Raw genomic sequence first — 22870 nt, 5'->3', positions numbered from 1 at the left:
GTACTGGCTGGACAACTACACTCCTAGGCCCTAAATCAATATTTGAGGCCTACTTTAAACCTTTTCATGGTAAACTTCAACTATCCCTAAGTCTGGAGCTAATTTAGGTCTGCTATGTAAGACATGACCCTTCTAGGGGTTTTTAATGGGCTTTCAGCAAGACTGGAAAGCCAGTACCTTCCAACAGAGGAGGTACTGTGCCCTTCTGGCCAGTCCTTGCTATGCCTAAAACATGGAGTCTGCTGTGCCTGAACCACTGTGTTTTCCAGTCAGAGACAACAAGAGCCCCAGCACTACACACAGCTCTTTCTTTGGGAAGGGTGCTTCTTTGCTTTTTGGATACTGTATCCTTCACAGGGGTGTATTTGAACATCTCCAAGATTTGCTTCCTGGATTCCAGAAGAAGTTTACTTCACTTTCCGTTCCTTTTTCCTAAGGAAAAAGCAGCTCCAAGCAGCCAACCAGGGCAGTCTCAGAAATGCCCCTTGCCTTCCGGGAGCACAATGTCACCATACGCTGTTCTCCTGTGTGTGTGCTGGCAGTCTGGTCTCCGCTATTCCACCACGATCCTAATGGGAAAAACTCCCATTGTGTTTCTCCGGAAGTAGATGTCATCTATAAAGTTCTATTTGAGGTCCACGTAACTGGAAGCTAAGTGGAAATGCTTGCACCATGAGCAGCCGCAAAAGTAGAGCATGGCATGTGTGCCTGCAGAGCTTGAGGAGAGGAGTAGCACTCACCCTGGCGTCCTGAAGAAGGCACTCAACTGCAGGTAGCAAACAATTTACCTGTACCTGACTTTGTATTCCTGCCTCTCAACACTATACAATGCAAACTAAATAGCACACATATTCCTTATAAAGGCTCTAAATTTTCAAAACTCAAGCTAAAGAGCTGGCTCAGTGGTTAAGAGCACTGTTTGCTTTTGCAAAGGACCCTGATTCAAATTCCAGCACCCACATGACAGTTCACACTTGTCTATAACTCCAGTCCTTGTGGATTGGATGTCCTCTTCTGGTATCCGCAGGCACATAGTGCACACACATATATGCAGACAAAACATTCACACATATAAAATAAGAAAACCTCAGCCACTGGAGCTGAGGCTATGACTCAGTTGTCAGGTATGCGGTAAGCCCTGAGCTCAATACCCAGCTCCACATGACGGTGGTGCACGCCTGTTATCTCAGCGTTCAGGAGAGGCACAAGAGTCAGAAGCTTAAGATTATTCTTGAAGGAAAAAGTAAAGGAAGCTTCTGGAAACAAACCTATATCTTTGTACTTCATACTGTTATCTTTTTAATCAGTAAAACATAAATATACTCTGCAAATCCACTGTCCATGGCAGCTCTCCTCACATGGTAAACACCAACAACATTTTAAATCTACAGGGCACAGAAAAATCATTTGAAAGAGAAGCAGCATTCACTGGGTGATATCAGATGAGAGAGGCCACCCTGGGTTTGATCTCTGGTAACTCATACCATGGAGGTGATATACAGAAAGTGAATGGGGTGGGGGGTTGAGTGAATGTTAAAGGAATATGTTAACCTGTGCTTCTTCTAATGGACTCTGACCCATTTTAGAAGTAGTCTTTAAATACAAAACCACTGACAAAAGAAAAATATGTCCCATGTCCCATGAGTCTTTCCACAGTAGATCATGTCTTACAGACCAGACACCAAGCAAGGAAAACACTCCAGATCTCTCTCTCTCTCTCTCTCTCTCTCTCTCTCTCTCTCTCTCTCTCTCTCTCTCTCTCTCTCACACACACACACACACACACACACACACACACAGAGTGTCCTCATTGTTATCAGGCAGGACCTGATCCATTCATTATCATAGCACAAAACCCAGCGACAGCAGCATCTCACAGAGAAGAGACTTTCCCAAGGTGCCGCTAACCAGACACCTGCATGGCAGCACTGTTACAACTGCGTCGTTGCCACACTCGGTCTCTACCCAAGGGTGGGAAGAGAAAGCAGAGGAGAAAAATCTGCTTTCTGCTCCGGCCTCTTCCTTCACTGCTATCTATCTGTAACAACAAAATGATCAAACACACTTAGAGACTCAAAATCCTACCTGCATGAAATCCAAAACATTGTTTTCTAGTTAAATAAGTAACTGTACATATTAGATTAAAATATCAATCTTGAATTAGACATAACAGAATAACCAAGAAATAAAGATAATACAGAAAGCAAAGAAAAGCTTCTAACTTAAGATGACTGCAATTTAGGTATTTAAATACATTATTTCTCATTCTCCATAACCTAAGAAAATAGATATCAGAAACTTTTTGTTTCCTTTTTTCCAGACAGAGTTTCTTTGTGCAACCGTCCTGGCTGTCCTGGAACTCTCTCTATAGAGCAATCTGGCCTCAAACTCACAGAAATCCACCTGCCTCTGCCTCCCAAGTGCTGGGATTAAAGGCACCTGCCACCACCACCCAGCCAGAAACTTAACTGTTATCTAAACTAATGTAACATCCTTCTTTCCTTCTCTTTCCTCTTCCAAATTCATCCTGGCACACGCATCTTGCATGATTCCGTCCACTGTTACTGACATAAAATCACCTGCAGTTTTCTGCACTGTACATTTCTACTCCCAAATACACGTTTCTGTTATTTATGTCAAGATTAACTCATGTATTGATTTCTATTAACAAAACAGAGATAAAATACAGTAAATGCCTAACCTCTTGATTTTCTACTCCATTGCTGGGAAGCTCCAGAACAGAACCTCCACTGTCAACCATTGCCGATGTCATTTTTTATTCCCTGAGGAAGTTTCAAATGGTACGAATCAATGTAATTAGAGTTCATAGATGATGGCCAGGGCTATAGGTTTCATTTTCATGGTTTAATTCAATAGAGATGCAGTAGATTAGACATCCAGAAGTCTAGTCTTCTAAAGATGATAAACCAGAGGGTCTAAAAAGAGGAAAAATTGAAATTGTTAAAAACATATAGTTATAAAAACATATAGATATAAAGCAATTTAACTGTTTAATTAAAAAGGATATAGGCCTCTACGTCTGTGTCAAAAGAAGGAATTAAACAGCACTCTACTTAAAAATTTGAGATTCAAATTCATTAACTTATCAAACAATATTTTACCAAGTTATTGTATAAGGATAGGTACTGTATTATAAAAGACATAATGCTAAAACTTCTTTGGGCTGGAGAGATTTCTCAGCACTTAAGAGCACTGGCTACTCTTCCATAGGACCCAGGTTCAGTTCCCAGCATCCACGTGGCAGCTCACAACCATCTACAGCTACAGTTCCAGGGGATCCAGCACCCTCTTCTGGCCTCCACACCAGGCACACACACGGTGCACAGACATACACGCAGGCCAAACACCATATACATAATATTAGCACTTCTTTCTTTTATGGAGATGCAATATTACACCAGAATTTGTTTGTGTGCTTTAGTTGGTTCAAGGCAGGGTTAAAGGCAGAGAGAGCTTCTGAGCCTCTCCCTGAACTCGCTCTATAGACCAAGCTGCCCTCGAACTCAGAGATCCTCCTGTCTCTGCCTCCGAGAGTTCTGGGATTAAGGGCCTGAACCACTGCCTGGCTATATCTGGAACATTTTTTTATGGTTTATTTAACTTTATTTTATGTGCATTGGTGTGAAGGTGTCAGATCCCCTGCCATGTGGGTGCTGGGAATTGAACTCAGGACCTCTGGAAGAGCAGTCAGTGCTCTTAACCACTGAGCCATCTCTCCAGCCCCTATCTGGAACATTTTAACAGATTTTGTTGTTGTTTTGTTTTTTTGAGACATGGTTTCTCTGTAGAGTCCTGGCTGCCCTGGAATTCTGGAATTCTCTCTGTAGATAAGGCTATCTCAAACTCAAAGAGATCCACCTTCCTCTGCCTCCAGAGTTCTGGGATTAAAGGTGAACTCCACCAATGCTTGGCCAGATTTTTATTTTAATCTGGGCTGGAGATACAGCTCATTGGTTAAGAGTGATGAGTTTGGACAAGAGGTGGTGGGGCACACCTTTAATCCCAGCACTTGGGAGGCAGAGACAGGGAGATCTCTGTGAGTTTGAAGCCAGCCCGGTCTATAGAGTGAGTTCCAGGACAGCCAGTACTACACAGAAACAATGTCTCAAAAAACCAAAAAGAAAAAAAGAGTGATGAGTTCAGCCCAGCAGTGGTCATGCACACCTTTAATCCCAGCAAGGGAGGCAGAGCCAATGCTCCCTTCTCAGACACTCACACACAGACACACACGTACTTAAAAATACATCTTTTTAAAAAAGATTTTTTTATTATGTATACAATGTTCTGTCTGCACGTATCCCTGCGGGCCAGCAGAGGGCACCAGGTCTCATGACAGATGGTTGTAAAACACCATGTGGCTGCTGGGAACCAAACCCAGGACCTCTGGAAAAGCAGCCAGTAGTACTCTTAACTTCGGAGCCATCTCTCCAGCCCCCCAAAAAATCTTTTTAAAAGCAATTTTTAAACTCTTTTAAGCACTGAACACGCTGATGCTAAACCTGGGCTATGGGATTTACACAACTGCTGCCTTTACAGACATCACCTTAGAGGGGCTTCTCAAATTTTCCTTCCTCTCCCTTCCTCAAAATGTATTTATTTATACTTTATTTTGTCTGCATGTATGTCTGTGTGTGCTGTCAGAATCCCTGGAACTGGAGTTACAGACAGCTGTCAGTTGCCATGTGGGTGCTGGGAATTGAAACTGGGTCCTCTGGAAGGACAGCCAGGGCTCTTAACCACTGAGCCATTGCTCCAGCAGGAAATCAATACTTCTAATAAATTATTCCATTAATCTCATGCTCATACTAACTGACTACTGCAATATACCAAATAGAAATAAATAGTAAGGAATTTCTGTAAATGTTTATTATAAAATGAAGTACCTGGAAAAAAAGTAGAAAATTCATCTTATACATTTTTTTTTTATTTAATGTGTATGTGTGTGTGCCTGAGTATATGTATGAGCACCATGTGAATGCAAATGCATGCAGAGCCCAGAAGAGGGAGTCAGGTCCCTGGAACTGGAGTATAGACAGTTGCCATCTGCTGGACGTGGGTGCGAAAAACTGAACCCAGGTCCTCTGAAAGAGCAGCAACTGCTCTTAGCAACTGGACTATCTCTCCAGGAACTTCTTTTGCATCTTAGACAGAAAGTTAAAAAGGAGGTGTTTATATCTTAAGACTACAGAAGGGGCTGGAGAGATGGCTCAGAGGTTAAGAGCACTGGCTGCTCTTCAGAGGTCCTGGGTTTGGTTCCCAGCACCTACATGCTGGCTCACAACCACCTGTAATGAGGTCTCATGCCCTCTTCTGCATGCAGGTGTACATGTTGCAGGCAGAATAGTGTATACATAAAAATAAAACTTTAAAAAAAAGAAAGAAAATCATTGAAGAAAAATCCACAATCCCATCATACTAAAGCTCCCTGTTACTATTTCTAAAATCTGTTTTCCAAACAAATATAACAAACAGAAATAAGCTTTACTTACAATTTGAATGTTAAGAGTCTAAGCATTCTTCACTGCTTTCCCAACTCGTCAAGAGCTAAAATCTAAACCAGCGGTTCTCTGGAACTACTAGTGGAAAGGAAAAAAATTAAGTATTAACACAATTCTACCTAAAACAAAACAAAAACATTTTGTCTTAAATAAGTATGACTCAGACAGTAAATACTTAATAAAACAAATCATCTTCAAAGGCTGATGGCACATTTCCACAGACGTAAAATCACTACTTCTAGATGGTTAAGGAATCACTAAATAACAACTAAGTAAGGTCAGATCCACCATGCACAGCCTATGATCCAATCAACCAAAAGGCCTTCCTTTTTATTATTATTTTAAAAGGAGGGGAGGGTGCACCCCCTGAAACTGGAGTTACAGAAGGTTGTGAGGAACCACGTGTGCGCTGGGGTCAAACATAGGTCCTCCAGAAAGGCTCGTGACTGCTGGAGCATCTCTGAAGCCCCAACCAAAAGGTTCTAGAGTGGTGGCACTGCACCTCCTTGTGCTGCCAAGTGTTATGCCAACTTGACACAAGCTAGTCACTGGAGAGAAGGGGCCTCAATTGAGAAAACGCCTCAGTAAGGTCTAGGGCCGCCTGTAGAGTATTTCCTTAGTGAGTAACTGATGTGGGAAGGCCCAGTCCATGCTGGGTGTGACCAATCCCATGCCGGTGGTCCTGAGTGCTGTAAGAAATTATGCTGAGCAAAGCAGGGGAGCAAGCCAGTAAGCAGCACCCTTCCATGCCTCTGCATCAGCTCCTGCCTCCAGGTTCCTGCCCTGTTAGAGTTCCTGTCCTGACTTCCTTCAGTGATGAACAGTGATACGGAACCCTTTCCTCCCCAACTTGCATTGGTCATGGTGTTTCATCACAGCAATAGAAACCCTAACTAAGGGCTGGAGAGATGTCTTAGAGATTAAGAACACTGGTCGCTCTTTTAGAGGTCCTGAGTTCAATTCCCAGCATTCACATGGTGGCTCACAACCATCTATGAGATCTGGTACCCTCTTCTGGCATGCAGGCATACATGCAGACAGAATATTGTATTCATAATAAATATATAAATCTTTTAAAAAGCAACAAAAAAGAAACCCTAAGATACTCCCCTTCAGGAATAAGAAATATAAAGTTTAAAAAACAAAACTAAAGAGCTGGAGAGAGATGGTTCAGCGATTAAAGGCACTGACAGCTCTTCCAGAGGACCCTGGTTCAATTACCAGCACCCACATGGCAGCTAACAACTGTCTGTAACTCCAAGCTCTGACACACTCATACAGACATACATGCAGGCAAAACACCAATGCACATAAAAGAAAATAAATAAAATCAATGAATTAAAAAATAAAAAACTAAGGCTGGGTAGACCTTTAATCCTAAGGCCCAAGAGTCAGAGACAGGCAGATCTCTGTGAGTTTGAGGTCAGCCAGGATTACATAGTTCAGAACCCAAGACGGATGGACGAACGGACGGACGGACGGATTGATGGATGGAGGGATGGATTGATGGGTGGATGAACCTTTTTAAAAAGGATGGGTATGATAGCTTGTCTTTTTTGTTGGTGGTGGTTTTTATTTTGGAAAACGGGTTCTCTGTGTAGCCTTGGTTGTCCTGGAACTTGCTCATTAGACCAAGCTGGCCTAGAACTCAGAGATCTGCCTGCCTCTGCCTCCGGAGTGCTGGAGTTAAAGGTGTGAGCTACCACCACCCGGCAGTGGTCCATGCCTTTAATTCCAGTATCTAGAAACCAGCCTGGTCTACATAGCTCAGACCCTTTTTCAAAAACAGAGAAAAACAATTTCCAATACAGTTAATAAACTCCAAGTAAACTGAACTCAAAGAGAACCACACAATATCACAAAATATAAGCATACTTTTAAAAACTATAGACAGGGCTGCAAAGATGGCTCAGTGGTTAAGAACTACAGAACCAAGGTTCAGTTTCCAGCACCTATATGGCTACTCAGAGAAATGTGTAACTACAGTTCCTGGAATCCAACACCATCTTCTGGCCTTGTCAGGCATAGCATATACATGTTGCACATACGTACAGGTCTTAAACTTAAAAATAATAAACCTCTAGAAAACATTATTTTGAGTGAGGTAACCCAGACAATGAAAAACAATTATTACATGTACTCACTCATAAGTGGATTTTAAACATAAAGCAAAGAAAGCCAGCCCACAAATCACAATCCCAGAGAACTTAGACAACGAGGACACTAAGAGAGTTATTAGATCTAATCTACATGGGAAGTAGAAAGTAGAAAAAGACAAGATCTCCTGAGTAAATTGGGAGCATGGGGACCTTGGGAGAGGATTGAAGGGGGAGGGGAGCAGCAGGGAAGGGAGCAAAATTAAAAAAATTAAAAAACCCTAGCCTAGCATTGGTGACACACAATTTAATCTTAGGACTTGAGAGGCAGGTGGATTTCTGTGAGTTCAAGGCCAGTCTGATCTGCAAGAGTGTGCTTCGACCACATACCAAAATTAAATCAAGACCAGATACACAAATTAAATAGATCTATAACCAATAAGGAAATAGAAACAGTCATCAAAAGCCTCCAACCAAAAAAAGCCCAGAACCAGATGATTTCAGCACAGAATTCTACCAGAATTTCAAAGACAAGCTAATCCTGATACTCCTCAAATTATTCCACACAACAGAAACAGGAGGAACATTGTTAAACTGTTTTTGAGGCTACAGTTACCCTGATACCCAAACCACACAAAGACACAACTAAGAAAGAGAATTACAGACCAATCTCCCTTACGAACATTGATGTAAAAATAATCAATAAAATATTGGCAAACTGAATCCAAGAACACATCACAAAAATCACCCACCATGATTAAGTAGGATTCCTCCCAGAGATGCAGGGATGGTTCAATATATGAAAATTCGTCAATGTAATCCACCATAAAAACAAACTGAAAGAAAAAAAGAAACACATGATCACCTCATTAGATGCTGAAAAAGTCTTCAACAAAATCCAACACTTCACCCCTTCATGATAAAGATCTTGGAGAAATCAGGGCTACAAGGAACATTCCTAAACACAATAAAGGCAATATACAGCAAAACAACAGCCAACATCAAACTCAATGCAGAGAAACTCACAGCGATTCCACTGAAATCAGGAACAAGACAAGGCTGTCCACGCTCCATATCTATTCAATATAGTACTCAAAAGTCCTAGCTAGAGCAGTAAGACAATAAAAAGAGATCAAGGGAATACAAATTGGAAAGGAAGACATAAAACTTCCACTATTTGCTGATTATAAGACAGTATACATAAGTGACCACAAAAAATTCTACCAGGGAACTACAGCTGATAAATATCTTCAGTAACATGGCAGGATACAATATTAACTCAAAAAAAAAAAAAAAAAAAAAAAAAAAACAACCAGTAGCCCGCCTATACAGATGATAAATGGGCTGAAAAAGGAATCAGAAAAACATCACCCTTCACAATAGACACAAACAACATAAAATATCTTGTGGTAACTCTAACCAAACAAGTCAAAGACTTGTATGACAAAAAAACTTAAGTCTTTGAAGAAAGAAAGAAATTGAAGAAGGTATCAGAAAATGTAAAGCTCTCCCATACTCATGGGTAAGTAGAATTAACATAGTAAAAATGGCAATCTTACCAAAAGCAATCTATGGATTCAATGTAATTCCCAAAATCCCAGCACAATTCTTCACAGACCTCGAAAGAACAATACAAAATTTCATATGGAGAAACAAAAAACCCAGGATAGCCAAAACAACCCTGTACAATAATGGAACATCTGGAGGCATCACCATCCACGAGTTCAAGCTGTATTATAGAGCTATAGTAATGAAAACAGCTTGGTATTGGCATAAAAACAGAAAGGTGGTCTAATGGAATCAAATCGAATATCCTGATATTAAACCACATATCTATGAACAACTGATTTTTTTAAAAAAAGAAGCTAAAAATATAAAATGGAAAAAGAAAGCATCTTCAACAAACGAGGATGTTAACATGTAGAAGAATGCAAATATATCCATATCTGTTGCCATGTACAAAACTCAAGTCCAAACGGATCAAAGACCTCAACATAAAGCCAGCCACACTGAATCTCATAGAAAAGCACAGACTGAGAGCAACAATTAATAAATGGGGGGGCTGGAGAGATGGCTCAGAGGTTAAGAGCATTGTCTGCTCTTCCAAAGGTCCTGAGTTCAATTCCCAGCAACCACATGGTGGCTCACAACCATCTGTAATGGGGTCTGGTGCCCTCTTCTGGCCTGCAGGCATACACACAGACAGAATATTGTATGCATAATAAATAAATAAATAAATAAATAAATAAATAAATAAATAAATAAATAAATAAATATTTTTGAATGAATAAATAAATAAATGAATGAATGAATGAATGAATGAATGGGACCTCCTGAAACTGAGAAGCTTCTGTAAAGCAAAGGACACGGTCAACAAGACAAAACGACAGCCTACAGAATGGGAAAAGATCTTCACCAACCCTACATCTAACAAAGGGCTCATCTCCAAAATATGCAAAGAACTCAAGAAACTAGACATCAAACTACCAAATAATCCAATTAAAAAATGGGGTACACATCTAAACAGAGAATTCTCAACAGAAGAATCTCAAATGGCCAAAAGACACTTGAGGAAATGCTCAACATCCTTACTCCTCTGGAAAATGCAAATCAAAACAACTCTGAGATACCAACTTACACCAGTAGTCAGAATGGCTAAGATCAAAAACACTGACTACAGCTTATGCTGGAGAAGATGTGGAGTAAGGGGAACACTTCTCCACTGCCGGTGGAGTGCAAACTTGTACAGCCGTTGTGAAAATATGTGCGGTGATTTCTCAGAAAATTAGGACTCAGTCTACATAAAGACCCAGCAATACCACTTTGAGGCATATACCCAAAACAGGCACAATCACACAAGAACATTTTGCTCAACTATGTTCATAGCAACATTGCTTGTCATAGCCAGAACCTGGAAACAACCTAGATGCCCCTCAATCAAAGAATGGATAAAGAAAGTGTGGCACATTGACAATGGAGTATTACTCAATGGTAAAAATACAATAGCATCTTGAAATTTGCAGGCAAATGAACGGAACTAGAAAAGAACCATCCTGAGGTAGCCCAGACCCAGAAAGACAAACAGGTATGTACTCACTCATAAATGGATACCAACATAAAGCAAAGGATAACCAGCCTATAGGCCACAATCCCAGAGAAGCTACAATCTTCTCCCAGTAGTAGATGGAAACAGATACAGAGATCCAAAACTAACCACTGGGCGACCTCCAATGGGAGAGGAGCGATAATATGAACAAAGGGGTCAAGCCCATGATGAAGAAACCCACAGAATCAGGTGACCTGAAATAGTGGGAGATCACTAACTGCGAGTGACAGCTGTGGAACCTGCACAGGGCCGAACTAGACCCCCTGAATACAGGTGAGTGGTGTGGCTTGGGCAGTATGTAGGGCCACCAGCAAGATCTAACACTAATGCATGCTTCTCAAGGGAAGACTTAACCTCTCTAAGTGGGTGTGGGGAAGGGCGGGGAGCGGGAGGAAAGGAGGGAGGGGAAACTGGGATTGGTATGCAAAAAATAAACAAAAAATCCATAAATTCAAAATATTAAATAAATAAATGTGAGGATAACCCTTCCACAAAAAACGTGTGTTCCAAGACAGTCAGAACTACACAGTGAAGCCCTGTCTCAAAAAAATACATAAATAAATAAGTGATAAACCTTATTTAAATACTAAAGACAAAGAAATTTGGAAACATGACAGAAATGATTTGTCTCATGTGAGGGTTCCTCAAAAGATCATCAGGAACTATGTCGTCAGATTTTGTGGTCAGAAGTCTGACAAATATATTCAAAGAACCAAGAGAAAAAAATGCTGCCAACAAAAACCCCTATATTCTGCAGACCTGTCCTTCAAAAGCAGAGACGTGACAACAGCGTCAGACAAGCACACAGAGTTCACTACTGGTAGGCAGAGCCACACTGCAAAGGTGAAGTGGCAGGAGTCAGAGCCAGACAGAGGGCGGTGCCTGCACAGACTGAGCGCCGGGGACCGCTTCTTCACACTTTCGTTTCTGTGTGCTTTAAGAGACTAACAAGCTTGTCCAAAATATTTCTGTCTAAAAGCCAAAATAATACACATTTCATTTAACTACAGATTTTATTTTTTATTTAACTCAATGAGAAAAAAAATCTGGTTTGTTTGGGGGCTCACATTCATGAAGGCCAAAGTCTTGTGACATCAAACTGAAAGAGATGGAGGACCATAAAGGAGTTTTTGTTTTCCTGGTGTTGAAGACTGAACACAGGGTTCCGTGCAAAAAGCAAGTCTATCACTGAGCTAGCTATATTTTATCACCAGCCCAGAAGCAGAGGGTTCTGTTTTATGAGCACTGGTGGTTTGCCTGTATTTGCATGTATATCTGTGTGAGGGAGTCAAATCTTAGAGTTATAGACAGTTGTGAGCTGCCATGTGAGTGCCAGGAATTGAACCCAAGTCTTTTGGAAGAATAGTCAGTGCACTTTGAAACAGCTGAGCCATCTCTCCAGACCTAGAGAAGTGGAGTTTTATGTTACTAAAAATCACACTGCCAAAACTCAAATTAGTGTTCAAATAGCATTCCTGCAGGTTAGTAAATATAACTCCAATGGCAAACACAAAGAAAATAGTTTCAGGACATGTAATAGGAAATGAGAAATTTAAAGATTCTACTAAAAAAAATCAATTACATACAAAAGGGAACAATAATACAAAAAAATGAGGGCCAAAAATCCTGGTGCCGTATAACAAATATGTAGAAAAATTAGGGACGTATCTCTATTACTAACCACTACAATCCTGCCGGTTACTTTAACAATGAGCAGAGACAAGAGGACAAGTCAACGAGACATGACTGCCAGCATCAGAGCACGGTACCACCAGAGCTCAAGATGAAACTTCGCCTGGCTTTCACGTATGCTCAAATGCTGGGCAGAGTGGCTGAGGGTCAGGAAAATACATGGAGAAGGCTAAAGGTTCAGGTAAAGGTTCTAAAAGTTACCTTTTTTTATTTGTTTGTTTGCTTGCTTTTTGAGACACGATTTCTTTGAAGGCCTGGCTGTCCGAGAACTCACTCTGTAGACCTCGCTGGCCTGGAACTCAACCTGCCTCTGCTTCCCAAGTGCTGGATTAAAGCCACTATCACCCAGCAAAGTGACAGCTTTATACACAATGATATTTGATTTTTAGACAAACTTTAAGGAAGAAATTTCCAGGGGAAAACTTATTTTTCCTGTTATTCCTTATAAGACCAAACAACATTTACATAAAATCCTATATATAACATTTACCCACCCTCTGTTAAAAGGAAAAAGAAAAAAAATCCTGCTGTGAACTCATTCCCTAGCCTGGAAAGGGTCGCTGCACTACTTTTCCTGGGGCTCTCCCCGCACTTGGAAAAAAGAAGCAAATGAATGTTCCTCAGGGTGCACTTCAAAGGTGTTCCTTTTCTGGCCAGCTGACCTCTCCTACCTAGGCTGGCAGACCCAGGCACACAGGTACTCACACAATATATGCCCTCAGTCCTCCAGCTCTTGCTCCCCAGCCTAGCAGTCTCTCCCACACTGTCAGCAGGATGGACAGCATTCCTTCAGAGGCACTTCTTCACTTTCCACTTCTTCTAAGCCCCTCCCCATGGACATCTCATCTGCACACAGCCCGCTCACCATTCCCTGTTTAAAACCACAGTGCCCTGTTATGTGCGCTCGATGTCTTTAGCTCTAAAGTCACCTTGCTTGAGTGTTTAACGCCTGTCTCCCCTTTCAAAATATAAAACCCATAAGAACAGTAAAATCAGTTATTTTGTCTGCTAGTGAAAATGTCTTCCAAAAAACCTAAAATGCTATTTTGTTCAAGGTTTGTTTAAATTATGTGTCTGTGTGCCCAAGCACAGATACATAAGATGGCAAGAAAGTGGTGGTGGATGCCCACCCGTGCCAGCCCCCCACCATGTGGGAAGCCGTGAAGACTTTGACACTTTAGAACTATTCCACCCACACTGTACTCTTCGGGCTCTTCAGTCTTATGATCCTTTGGTTTGTTGTGTCTGCTTTACAGGAGACTGATCCACAGCAGAAAGTAGGAACCAACAAGCAGCCATCTATACTGTATTTCCAGTTTACAGAATGATTAGATCGCAAAATGACCTGTCTTCTTCTTTAGATTTTTAAATTTATTTGATGTGTCTGAGTGTTCTGCCTGAATGTACGCTTATGCACCACATGCATGAGTGCCTGGTGTCCACAGAGATCAGAAGAGGGCATCAGACCCTTGGAACTAGAGTTAAGAATGATTGTGAGCCACCATGTGCAATAAACCTGGGTCCATTCCAAGATCCACAAACGCTCATAACAGCTGAGCCATCTCACCAGGTCCCTGATAGATCTTTTAAATCTATACTGATTCTTAGGGCCAATGACATGTCTTGGGTGGAAGTGCTTGCTGCCAAATCCAACTTCCTGAGTTCTATCCCCAGGAACCACATGGCAGAACGAGAAAAGCAATTCCTGCAAGTTGTCTTCCGGCCTCCACATCAATGCACACCCACTCAAAATAAATAAATGTAACTAAAACTTTAGTTAATGTTTCAAATATATATGCTGCTCATATCTGTCAATAACCATTAGTAATTATATAAAAGTTGAAAACTGTTTAAACTAGCCTTGAGTCAGGCAGTGGTACCATACGCCTTTAATCTCAGCACTTGGGAGGCAGAGGCAGACAGATCTCTGTGAGTTCATGGCCAGCCTGGGCTACAGAGAGAGTTCCAGAACAAGCTCCAAAGCTATAAAGAGAAACCCTGTCTCGAAAAGCAATATATAAATAAATTAGATAAATTTAAAAGTTTATGCCAGGTGTGGGGGTGCGTGACTTTAATCCCAGAATTCAGGAGACAGAGGCAGATGGATCTCTGTGACTTTGAGGTCATCCTGGTCTACAAAGCGAGTTCTATGACAGTCAGAGTTTTTACACAGAGAAATACTGTCTCAAAAAACAAAAAGGAGAAAGAAAATTTTCTTCAAGCTGAACATCTCAAATCCATGAACAGAAATGCATACAAAGAATTAGATATAAACATGCAGTAAATATAAAATGCTCTTTTAAAAGACACACACTGAGAAAGAAAGCAGAAGTCCAGAGGAGAGGGACAGAGGTGGCGCCTGACTGCAGGCTCCGCTGAACAGAAGGCTGACTTGAGGGTCACGTGCCACAGTTCCAGACTACCACGGGCCCTGCAGCAAGGTCCCATCTCAACACAACAAAGGAAAAATAAACACAGAAGGCTGTGCTACTGTACACTAACTACAGCTAAAAGACAGGACGGGAGGATTGCAGCTAGACTGGAGCCAAGTTTCTAAGCCTGAATGAAGTTGCTCTTGGTCTAAAACAGATTTTAATAAAGTAAAAACTATACTGTTGCATATGGTAGCAAATACTGGAAGCGCCAGTATTTGCTGGAAACAAAAGAAAACAGATACCATAGGAAAGGGGAGTTCCAACAGTACACTGGGAAGTCTGGTAGGTATCAAAGAGGCTGGCCTCTGACCACAAGAGCTCTGCAGCATAGGTGCACCTACACACACAAATTTATGTATTACTTGATTGCTGATTGGTATGAGAACTCACTAAGGGTAGAACGATTGATTTCTCATGCAGGTAGTTCTAGACATAAAAAAAGCTATCTAGAGACAACATAAAAAAGCTATTGGTGGCCGCTGGCCTTCAATCCTAGCACTCAGGAGGCAGATGCAGGCAGATTTCCATAAATTCAAGGTTAGCCTGGCCTACAGAGTTCTAAGACAGCAAGAGACGTACAGAGAAACCCAGGGGTGGGGGGGTGGGTCTTGGGAAGGACCAGAGTTCAATCCCAGCACCTATGTCAAGTGGCTTACAACCGCCTGTAACACCAGCTCCAGAGGACTCACACGTGGGGGTGAGGGGTGCAGACCACGACACAGAGAATTAGTAGTAACAACAACAAGCTAGGAGCCAGCCAGAGAACAAGCCTGTGAGCTGCAATCCTCTATGATTTCTGCTTCAAGCTCCTGCCTTGGCTTCCTCCATGATGAACTGTAACAGAGTGAGACCAATCCTCAAATTAATTAATTCCCAAAGAAAAAAGCCCAGGCCTGATGCCTTCACTGGTAAACTCTATCAAATGTATTCAGAGAATAATGCCAACCCTTCACAAAGCCTCACAGAAAATGAGAGGCAGAAACACTCAGCCTATCCTCAAGGTCAGTGTAACTCCAGAGCTAAACCAGAGGGGACAGCACTTCTCCTTCTGGCTAAAATAAAGAGTAAATCAAAATATATATAACAAAAAATATTAGAAAAATACATGTAGCAAGAAAAGAAATATAGACCAATATCTCTTATAAACAGACATAAAAATAAGTCAAATACCATTAAATCAAAATCTATCAACATATAATTGTTTGCATTGACCAAGGGAATTTATCCTGGGACCCTGCTTCAGAACTGAAATGTCAAATGACAAAATAATAACATGTTATTAGAATAAAGGACAAACCATATTATCTTATAGTTACCAAATATACTGATTTGTATAGGACTGAAGGACTTCCCAATAATTGGAGACTTTCAATGCTAACCAAGGGCAGTCCCAGGTAAACTGTCACAGCTGGTGATGCCAAGAGACACGGAAAGAGCCGTGACTGGTCCAATACCTACGCAAGTTTAACACCACAGCAGAGGAGCTCCATCTACAAACACAGCCCAGCCAGCTCTGCACCTAGATAAAGAGACTCATCAAACTCTCTCCTCCTACCAACCTGGCAGATGCCATGCAGACTCTCGCTCACTGCTGATCAGCCTTGTGGTTCTACTGAAAGGAAGGAAAGAAAAGAGGAAAACTGGAACGTATTCTGATTAGGACAATGCAAAGATACCTTCACAGGTTATATGGTACTGTATGTAAAAAACACTACAGAGCTCACCCAGAATACTGGAAGAATAATTACTTCAGGAAGACAAAAGCATACAAGACCAATTTGCAAAAATTAATGCAGCTTCTATATACCAGCAACAAAACTGGCACAGCATCTTAAAAGACAACTACATCCACGGACCCAGGAGACGGCTCAAGGGTAAAGGCACTTGCTGCCAAACCTGACTCCCTAAAGTTCATTCCTAGCACCCACATGGGGGAAGGAGAGAACTTACTCCCAAAAGTTGTCCTCTGGCCTCCACACACAGCACATCATGGCACATGCACACACACTGAACAAACAACAAATGTAAAGAAAAATGAAGACAATTCCATTCAGTGTCATCAAAAATATAACACTCAGAAAGTAATCTGAAAAAGAAAGAAGTATACATACAGCACAGACATATAATGGAATATTGCCGAGCCTTTAAAAATAAGGAGATTAAGCTATTTGCAACAGGGATGAACCTTGAGAACATTATGCTAAGTGAAACAAAGCAGACCCAGAAACACGAGTACACTCACCTAAGTTATCTAAAATAGCCAAACTCAGAGAAGCAAGAACAGGGGTCACCAGGAACTGACAGCTTAAAGGGTGATGTCAGCTATCAATGGGCATAAAATCAATGGGCATAAAAGTTTCAGTTGTACAAGATGAATAAATGCTAGATCTGCTAGACCACATGTTGACCATAGTAAACAATAATGTATTATACACTTAAATACATCTTTTTTCCTTTGCTTTTGTTTGTTGGTTGTAGTTTTTCAAGACAGGGTAGCTTGTGTAGTCCCAGCTCTCCTGGAACTCAGAGATCTGCCTGCCTGTCTCCTGAATGCCTCACCACCGCCCAGTTTCCAGCTTTTTTTTTTGGGGGGGGGGGGTTTCGAGACAGGGTTTCCCTGTAGTTTCTAGAGCCTGTCCTGGAACTAGCTCTTGTAGACCAGGCTGGCCTTGAACTCAGCGATCCGTCTGCCTCTGCCTCCCGAGTGCTGGGATTAAAGGTGTGCGCCACCACCACCTGGCCTTGTTTAGCATGTTTAACAAACCATGAGAAAGATAGGAGAGAACAATTATGATTACTGACTGTATGAAAAGATAATAACACTATGAATAGTAAGGAAATAGTAACTCAAAATTTCAATGAGCTAGCCACTTCATATCTACTAACATAACCACATCATATCTGTTTTAATTGAAAAGGACAGACAATAATAAGTGTTGACAAGGGATGGCTCAGCTGTTGAGAGCACTGACTGTTCTTCCAGAGGACCCTAGTTCAATTCCAATCACTCACATAGCAGTTCACAACTGTCTGTAACTCCAGTTCCTGGAGAGCCAAGCAAAACACCAATGCACATAAAATATTAATTAATTAATTAAGTTTTGACAGGACATGAAGAAAACTTGGCTTCTCAAATACATGACTGTTGAGCATGCAACATGGTACTGCCACTTTGAGAAGTAATTTGGAGGTTTCTCTGAAAGCTAAGCAAGACACAGTAATTCTATTCCCATGTATTTACTCATAAAAAGGAAACCATACATCCACATAAAGACTTGTAAATAAACATTCACAGTGTCATCACTTTAAACAGCCTGAAACTGGAAACAATTCAAATACCTATCAACTGGACTGACAAATGCGGTATAGCCATAAAATAGATATTGCTTATCAGCAATTAAAAAGAATAAAGTCCTAATACATGCTACAATATAGAAAAGTCTCAAAAGTGTGCTAAGTGAAAGATGTCAAACCTAAAAAGTGACATGATTCCACTATGCAGAATGGCCAGAGGAAGTAAACAGAGGAAGAGGGACAAACTGGTGACTGCCCAGGCAGGGCTGGGACTTTGGGGATTGAAGACTAACCACAACCAGGCTGCAGACTATTTTCAGGGTAGACATAAAACCGTATTCTAAAGAAAGCCTGTGACAGTGTCAATCCTATACATTTATTAAGAAATACTGAATTAAACACTCAAAATGGATGAATTAATTTTTTTGTTGTTGTTTTTTCTTTGTTTTGCTTTTTGAGGCAGGGTTTCTCTCTGTAGCTTTGGTGCCTGTCCTGGAACTTGCTCTGTAGACCAGGCTGGCCTCGAACTGGATGAATTATTTTTGATAGTGTGCCAAATGACTGAGTTCTTTATAAATACCGCTCCAAAAAGAAATGAAAGCAAACGCACATGGAAGTTTGTGGACAAATATTACTCACAATAGCCAAGAGATGGAAGCTCAAGACCCTATCAACTGGCAGACATAGGAAATGTGCATGCAAAGGAGCATTACTCAGCAAAACAGTAACATACAATACTGACACGTGCCATGACATGTACACATTCAAACACTGTGTGCTGTGTTAAAGAGGCCAACCACAAAGACTACACTTTGTACTCATGTACTTACATGAAATACTGACAAATGCCTAGAGATACAAAGGAGATGAAATGATTGGTTACTCAGAGCCAGAAGGATGGGAGCAAAAATGAGTGACAGCTAATGGGTATGAGACCTGGTCGGCTAGTGTCTTGATTCGGTGGTACTAAGAATCGACTCAGAGCCTCCTCCACGCAAAGCCAACGCTACATCACTGGGCCACACTGCTGACCCATATGATAATTATAGGAGTAAAAAGCATTCTTTAAATTTGAGCACAGTAATTGTGCAACTCTGAATATACCTTAAAACTCCACTGAACATGTACATTTATAATCAATTAAATGGTATGTGGTTTGTATTTCAATGCTTCTACCTCTCCCCACTCAGATCCATTCACAAAAAAAAAAAAGAAAAAGAAAAAGAAAGAAAAGAAAAGAAAAAAGATACACAACCTATGAACAGGTAAAATCACCAACCCTGATTTGGTAGGCCCATCATAACCACTGAAGAAACTTGGGAAAGAAAAACTCCAAAGTTTCAAATTCTTTCCAAAACATGCTCTGGGTATTTTGTAACTGTTCGTGCCTTCAAAGTACAATGATTAATCCAAGTAGTCAAGTTTAAAGTAGGATAACATTGTACGCCTTTAATCACAGCGCTTGGGAGGTAGAGGCAGAGGCAGGCGGATCTCTGTGAGTTTGAGGGCCTGGTCTACATCACCAAGTTCCAGGACAGCCAAGGCTCCAGGCAAACCCTATCCTGCTTCAAAACTTTGCCCCCCCCCAAAAAAAAAGTAACATCAAATAATCAAATTTTAATAGTTGAAGACACTTCAAATTTCTACTTCTCGTATTGATTGGATATATCAACTACGGCCACATGAATGAACTTCATTGCCTTCTATAAACCTTATTTCTAGTCCCACATGAAGTCAGTCAACGCTCTGAAGAAACTGTAACCCACAAACATACAATCTTATCTCAGTAAGGCCCAGACCGACATTGTTCCGATCCTGGCACTTAGGGAAAGTGAGTAATCTGCCTCCTAAAGAAACTCGGAGAAAAAGAAAAGCAAAAATCTGAAGCTCAAAGGAGCGACTTCTCTTAGGTTCTCACTGCCGAATTAAAACAGAAACCACAGAGTAATGTCATCTACACGAGAAAGATGTCCCGGGGTTACAGTGTCGCGGCTCCCATTTTACTCTCACTGGATACAGTACTAAGAACTTAAAGGCTATTCTGTTGAGAACGTGGCTCTCTGAGGACAGCCCAGCAAGTTGGCCCATGAGGGGCATCGGAAACTGCCCTGGGGCTGACTCCCGGCACCGGGAGTTATTTTTCTGTCCTTTGCTGGCAGAGTGAAAATGTCCCACTGGAGCCTTGAGTGGGTCCGGCCGCCGCGCGCGAAGCAGAGTCGGTACCAAGGCGCGCGGAGCGCCCACGACACTCGCGGCGAGGTCCCCCAGGGCCAGCTCCGCCGGCAGGGGACCCGAGAGGCGGGCACCCGACCAGGGCGCTCCGAAGAGCCCCGAGGTTTTTTGTTGTTGTTGTTGTTTTGTTGCAAACGCAGATCGCGATCGCAGCCCCGCTCCCCCGGGGACCAGGAGGCACCGGCAGAGGCAGAGGGCTCGCAGAGAGTGAGAATAAAAGAACAGCGGGGTACAACCTGTCGTGCCCGCCCGGGCGGCGGGGTACAGGCCCGACGGCGACGGAAACTGCCGCCCGGGACGCGCTTCCCCCGCAGCCCGGCCGCCGGGCGATGACTGGCGCCGCGAGGTAAACAGCGCGCGCCGCGGTCCCTCGGCGCCACGACCGTTGCCCCGGGCCGCTCCGGTGCGGGCTCCCGCCCTGCCCCCAGCTCCGCCGGTGTCACCGCCCCAGCCTCCGGAAAGCCCCTCCGCGGCCGCCGGAGCAAACAACACAGGCGCGGGGCGGGGGCGCCCGGGAGGAGGCGACACTCGGGACGGCCGGGCTGGGTCGCCGCGCCCTCCCTCTCCCTCCCGCCGGCCTCGGCCGTCCCCGCGCTCTTACCTGCTCTCCCTCCACGTCGCCGTGTCCCTTGCCCTTCCCTTCAGGGCCACAGACCGGACGAGCCGCCGCAGACGCCCGCCGTTGGCCGGGCGTCCTGCGGGAAGCCGAAGGGGGCCTCCCCGGGCCACCTCGCGGGCCGCTCCGCACCGCAGGACCAGACAAAACCGCGCTGCGCCCCACCGCCGCCACTACCGCGCGCACCGCCCCACAGACCCCCCCCCCCCAACCGCCGAGGCGACTGAGGCGACACAACCCGGCGCGGGGAAGCAGCGGCCGGCCCCCGCCCTCCGCACCCGCCTCGACTCCTCCCCCTCGGCCTCCTGCCGCCGCCACCAGGACACTGGAGTCCGCCTCCCCCACCCGGCCGCTCCGCGCGCTCCTCCCTCCCCGCGCGCCGCCGGGGAGGCGACACCGCCAGTCACCGCAGCGCCTGTCAAACCGGGCCGGCTATTTATACTCCCCGCCGCCCTCGGGCCCCCCGCAGCCCGCCTCCTGCGCTCTCGAATCCCGCCCTCTCCTCCGTGCCCAACTTCGCCGGAACCCGCCTGCTCAGGTGGACACGCTCGCCACTCGTCCCGCTCCGCGTCCCCGGGGCTTCTCCAACACCCCCACGTCGCGCGCTCTGCGTTGCGGCCGCGGGACGGGCGCGTGGGGACGGCAGGGCCGCGCGTGCACCTGCAGCCGGGCCGGGACGAATCGCGCACCCCTTGGGTCCACTCTCGGGTCTCTCTGCTGTCACCCCTCATTCCCCCCTCCCAACTCGGGGTTCTCTTCCCAGGTCTTCGCGTGACCGCTCCGCACTAGGACTACGCTTTAGGGAAGTGAGGCTTTGGAAAATAAAACTCTTGTCAGCGCGGGTGTTCAGAGTCCCCGCGCGTCTCCGCGCTCGCTCGATGGTGGCGCGGGCGGGCGGGCGGGCGGGCCGGCAGCAGCGCGCGGCCCGCCCAACCCGGCCACTGACGCACGTGGCGCCCCGCCCCGCCCGCTCGGCGACCGGGGGCGCCGCCCGCTCCGCCTCCCGGCTCGTCCACAGCGGACCCCGCCCCGTTCCCAGAAATTACCACCGCCCAACGGCCGGGCTTCGCGGCGGTTGGTGCCCGAGGTGGCCGGCGGGCGAGCGGGCGGCCCAGCGCGCAGCTGCGGAGCGCGGCGGGCGGCGGGGGGGGGGGGGGGGGGGGTCGTCCCGGGGAGCCGCGACCGCCCGTCCCAGCCTTTGTCGCTCCTCGCTCCGTCCGCCACCGAGAAGTAACTCAAGTCCCGGGATCTTCGGGGCCAGGGTGAAGGAGCGCGTGCGAGTGGAGGAGGAAGAGGATCTTGTTCCAAGTGTCCGCGAATTGGGGGGGGGGGGGGGAGAAAAAGGGGAAGCCAGCGGGAGCTGCAGGCTTCTCTGGTTTGCACACTTTCACACAAAGGGGAGCCTCTGAGCAGGGCACTCTCACGCGCCTTCCAGGGCACAAAAGCCAATGACACGGTGCCCGGGACGTCCTGCGTTTGCAGCGGCTCGCTTATGGTCTTTCTTAGGGGCAGTTATGCATGCAAACGCCCGGGTCTCTTCCCCCACCACCACCAGTCCTCCACCGCCGCCGAGGCTTGTCTTCGTTTCTTTAACAAAGAGCATCGGCGGCTGTCCCGGTGCGCGCGGGGGCTGAGCCTGCTGTGCTCAGACTCTTGCAGCCTCCCTGCGGGAGACTCGGCACTTGGAACAGCCTCCACAGGGTTAATTTCTGGGCTCCAGCCGGACTGTTTTTGGTGCTCTACAACCAGTTTTTACGACAACGAAGTCCTGAGCGGTTTGATAGCTGTTTAAATGAACGTGGGAAACGTGGACATGACCCTAGATTGCCTCAAATGTGGGAGACAAACGGGGCTTGCTGTGTTTTAAGTCCCTGATGAAC

At 44.6% G+C, this 22870-nt stretch overlaps 1 protein-coding gene across 4 annotated transcripts in view; it reads right to left on the bottom strand.

The window, feature by feature from the left end:
• Elf2 (E74 like ETS transcription factor 2) overlaps positions 1–21138 on the bottom strand; it is an 84710-nt gene extending 63572 nt beyond the window's left edge. For 2 of the 4 annotated variants that reach the window (XM_038347021.1, XM_038347024.1), the window contains exons 1-3: positions 20976–21138; positions 5511–5597; positions 2702–2936 (exon numbers count right to left, since the gene is read on the bottom strand). In XM_038347021.1, coding sequence (XP_038202949.1) covers positions 2702–2773 — 72 coding nt within the window. In that variant the 5' untranslated portion in view covers positions 2774–2936; positions 5511–5597; positions 20976–21138. Of the gene's footprint in view, positions 1–2701; positions 2937–5510; positions 5598–8367; positions 8387–20975 lie in introns of those variants that run through there. The other 2 variants (XM_038347023.1, XM_038347022.1) reach the window with 2 other exon arrangements.
• Positions 21139–22870: the final 1732 nt, after the last annotated feature.

The sequence above is a fragment of the Arvicola amphibius genome, chromosome 11 (genome assembly GCF_903992535.2).
Source record: "Arvicola amphibius chromosome 11, mArvAmp1.2, whole genome shotgun sequence".
NCBI lineage: Eukaryota > Metazoa > Chordata > Mammalia > Rodentia > Cricetidae > Arvicola > Arvicola amphibius.
The sequence above is the reverse complement of the archived record's forward strand: the minus strand, read 5'-3'. Positions and strand labels throughout refer to the sequence as shown.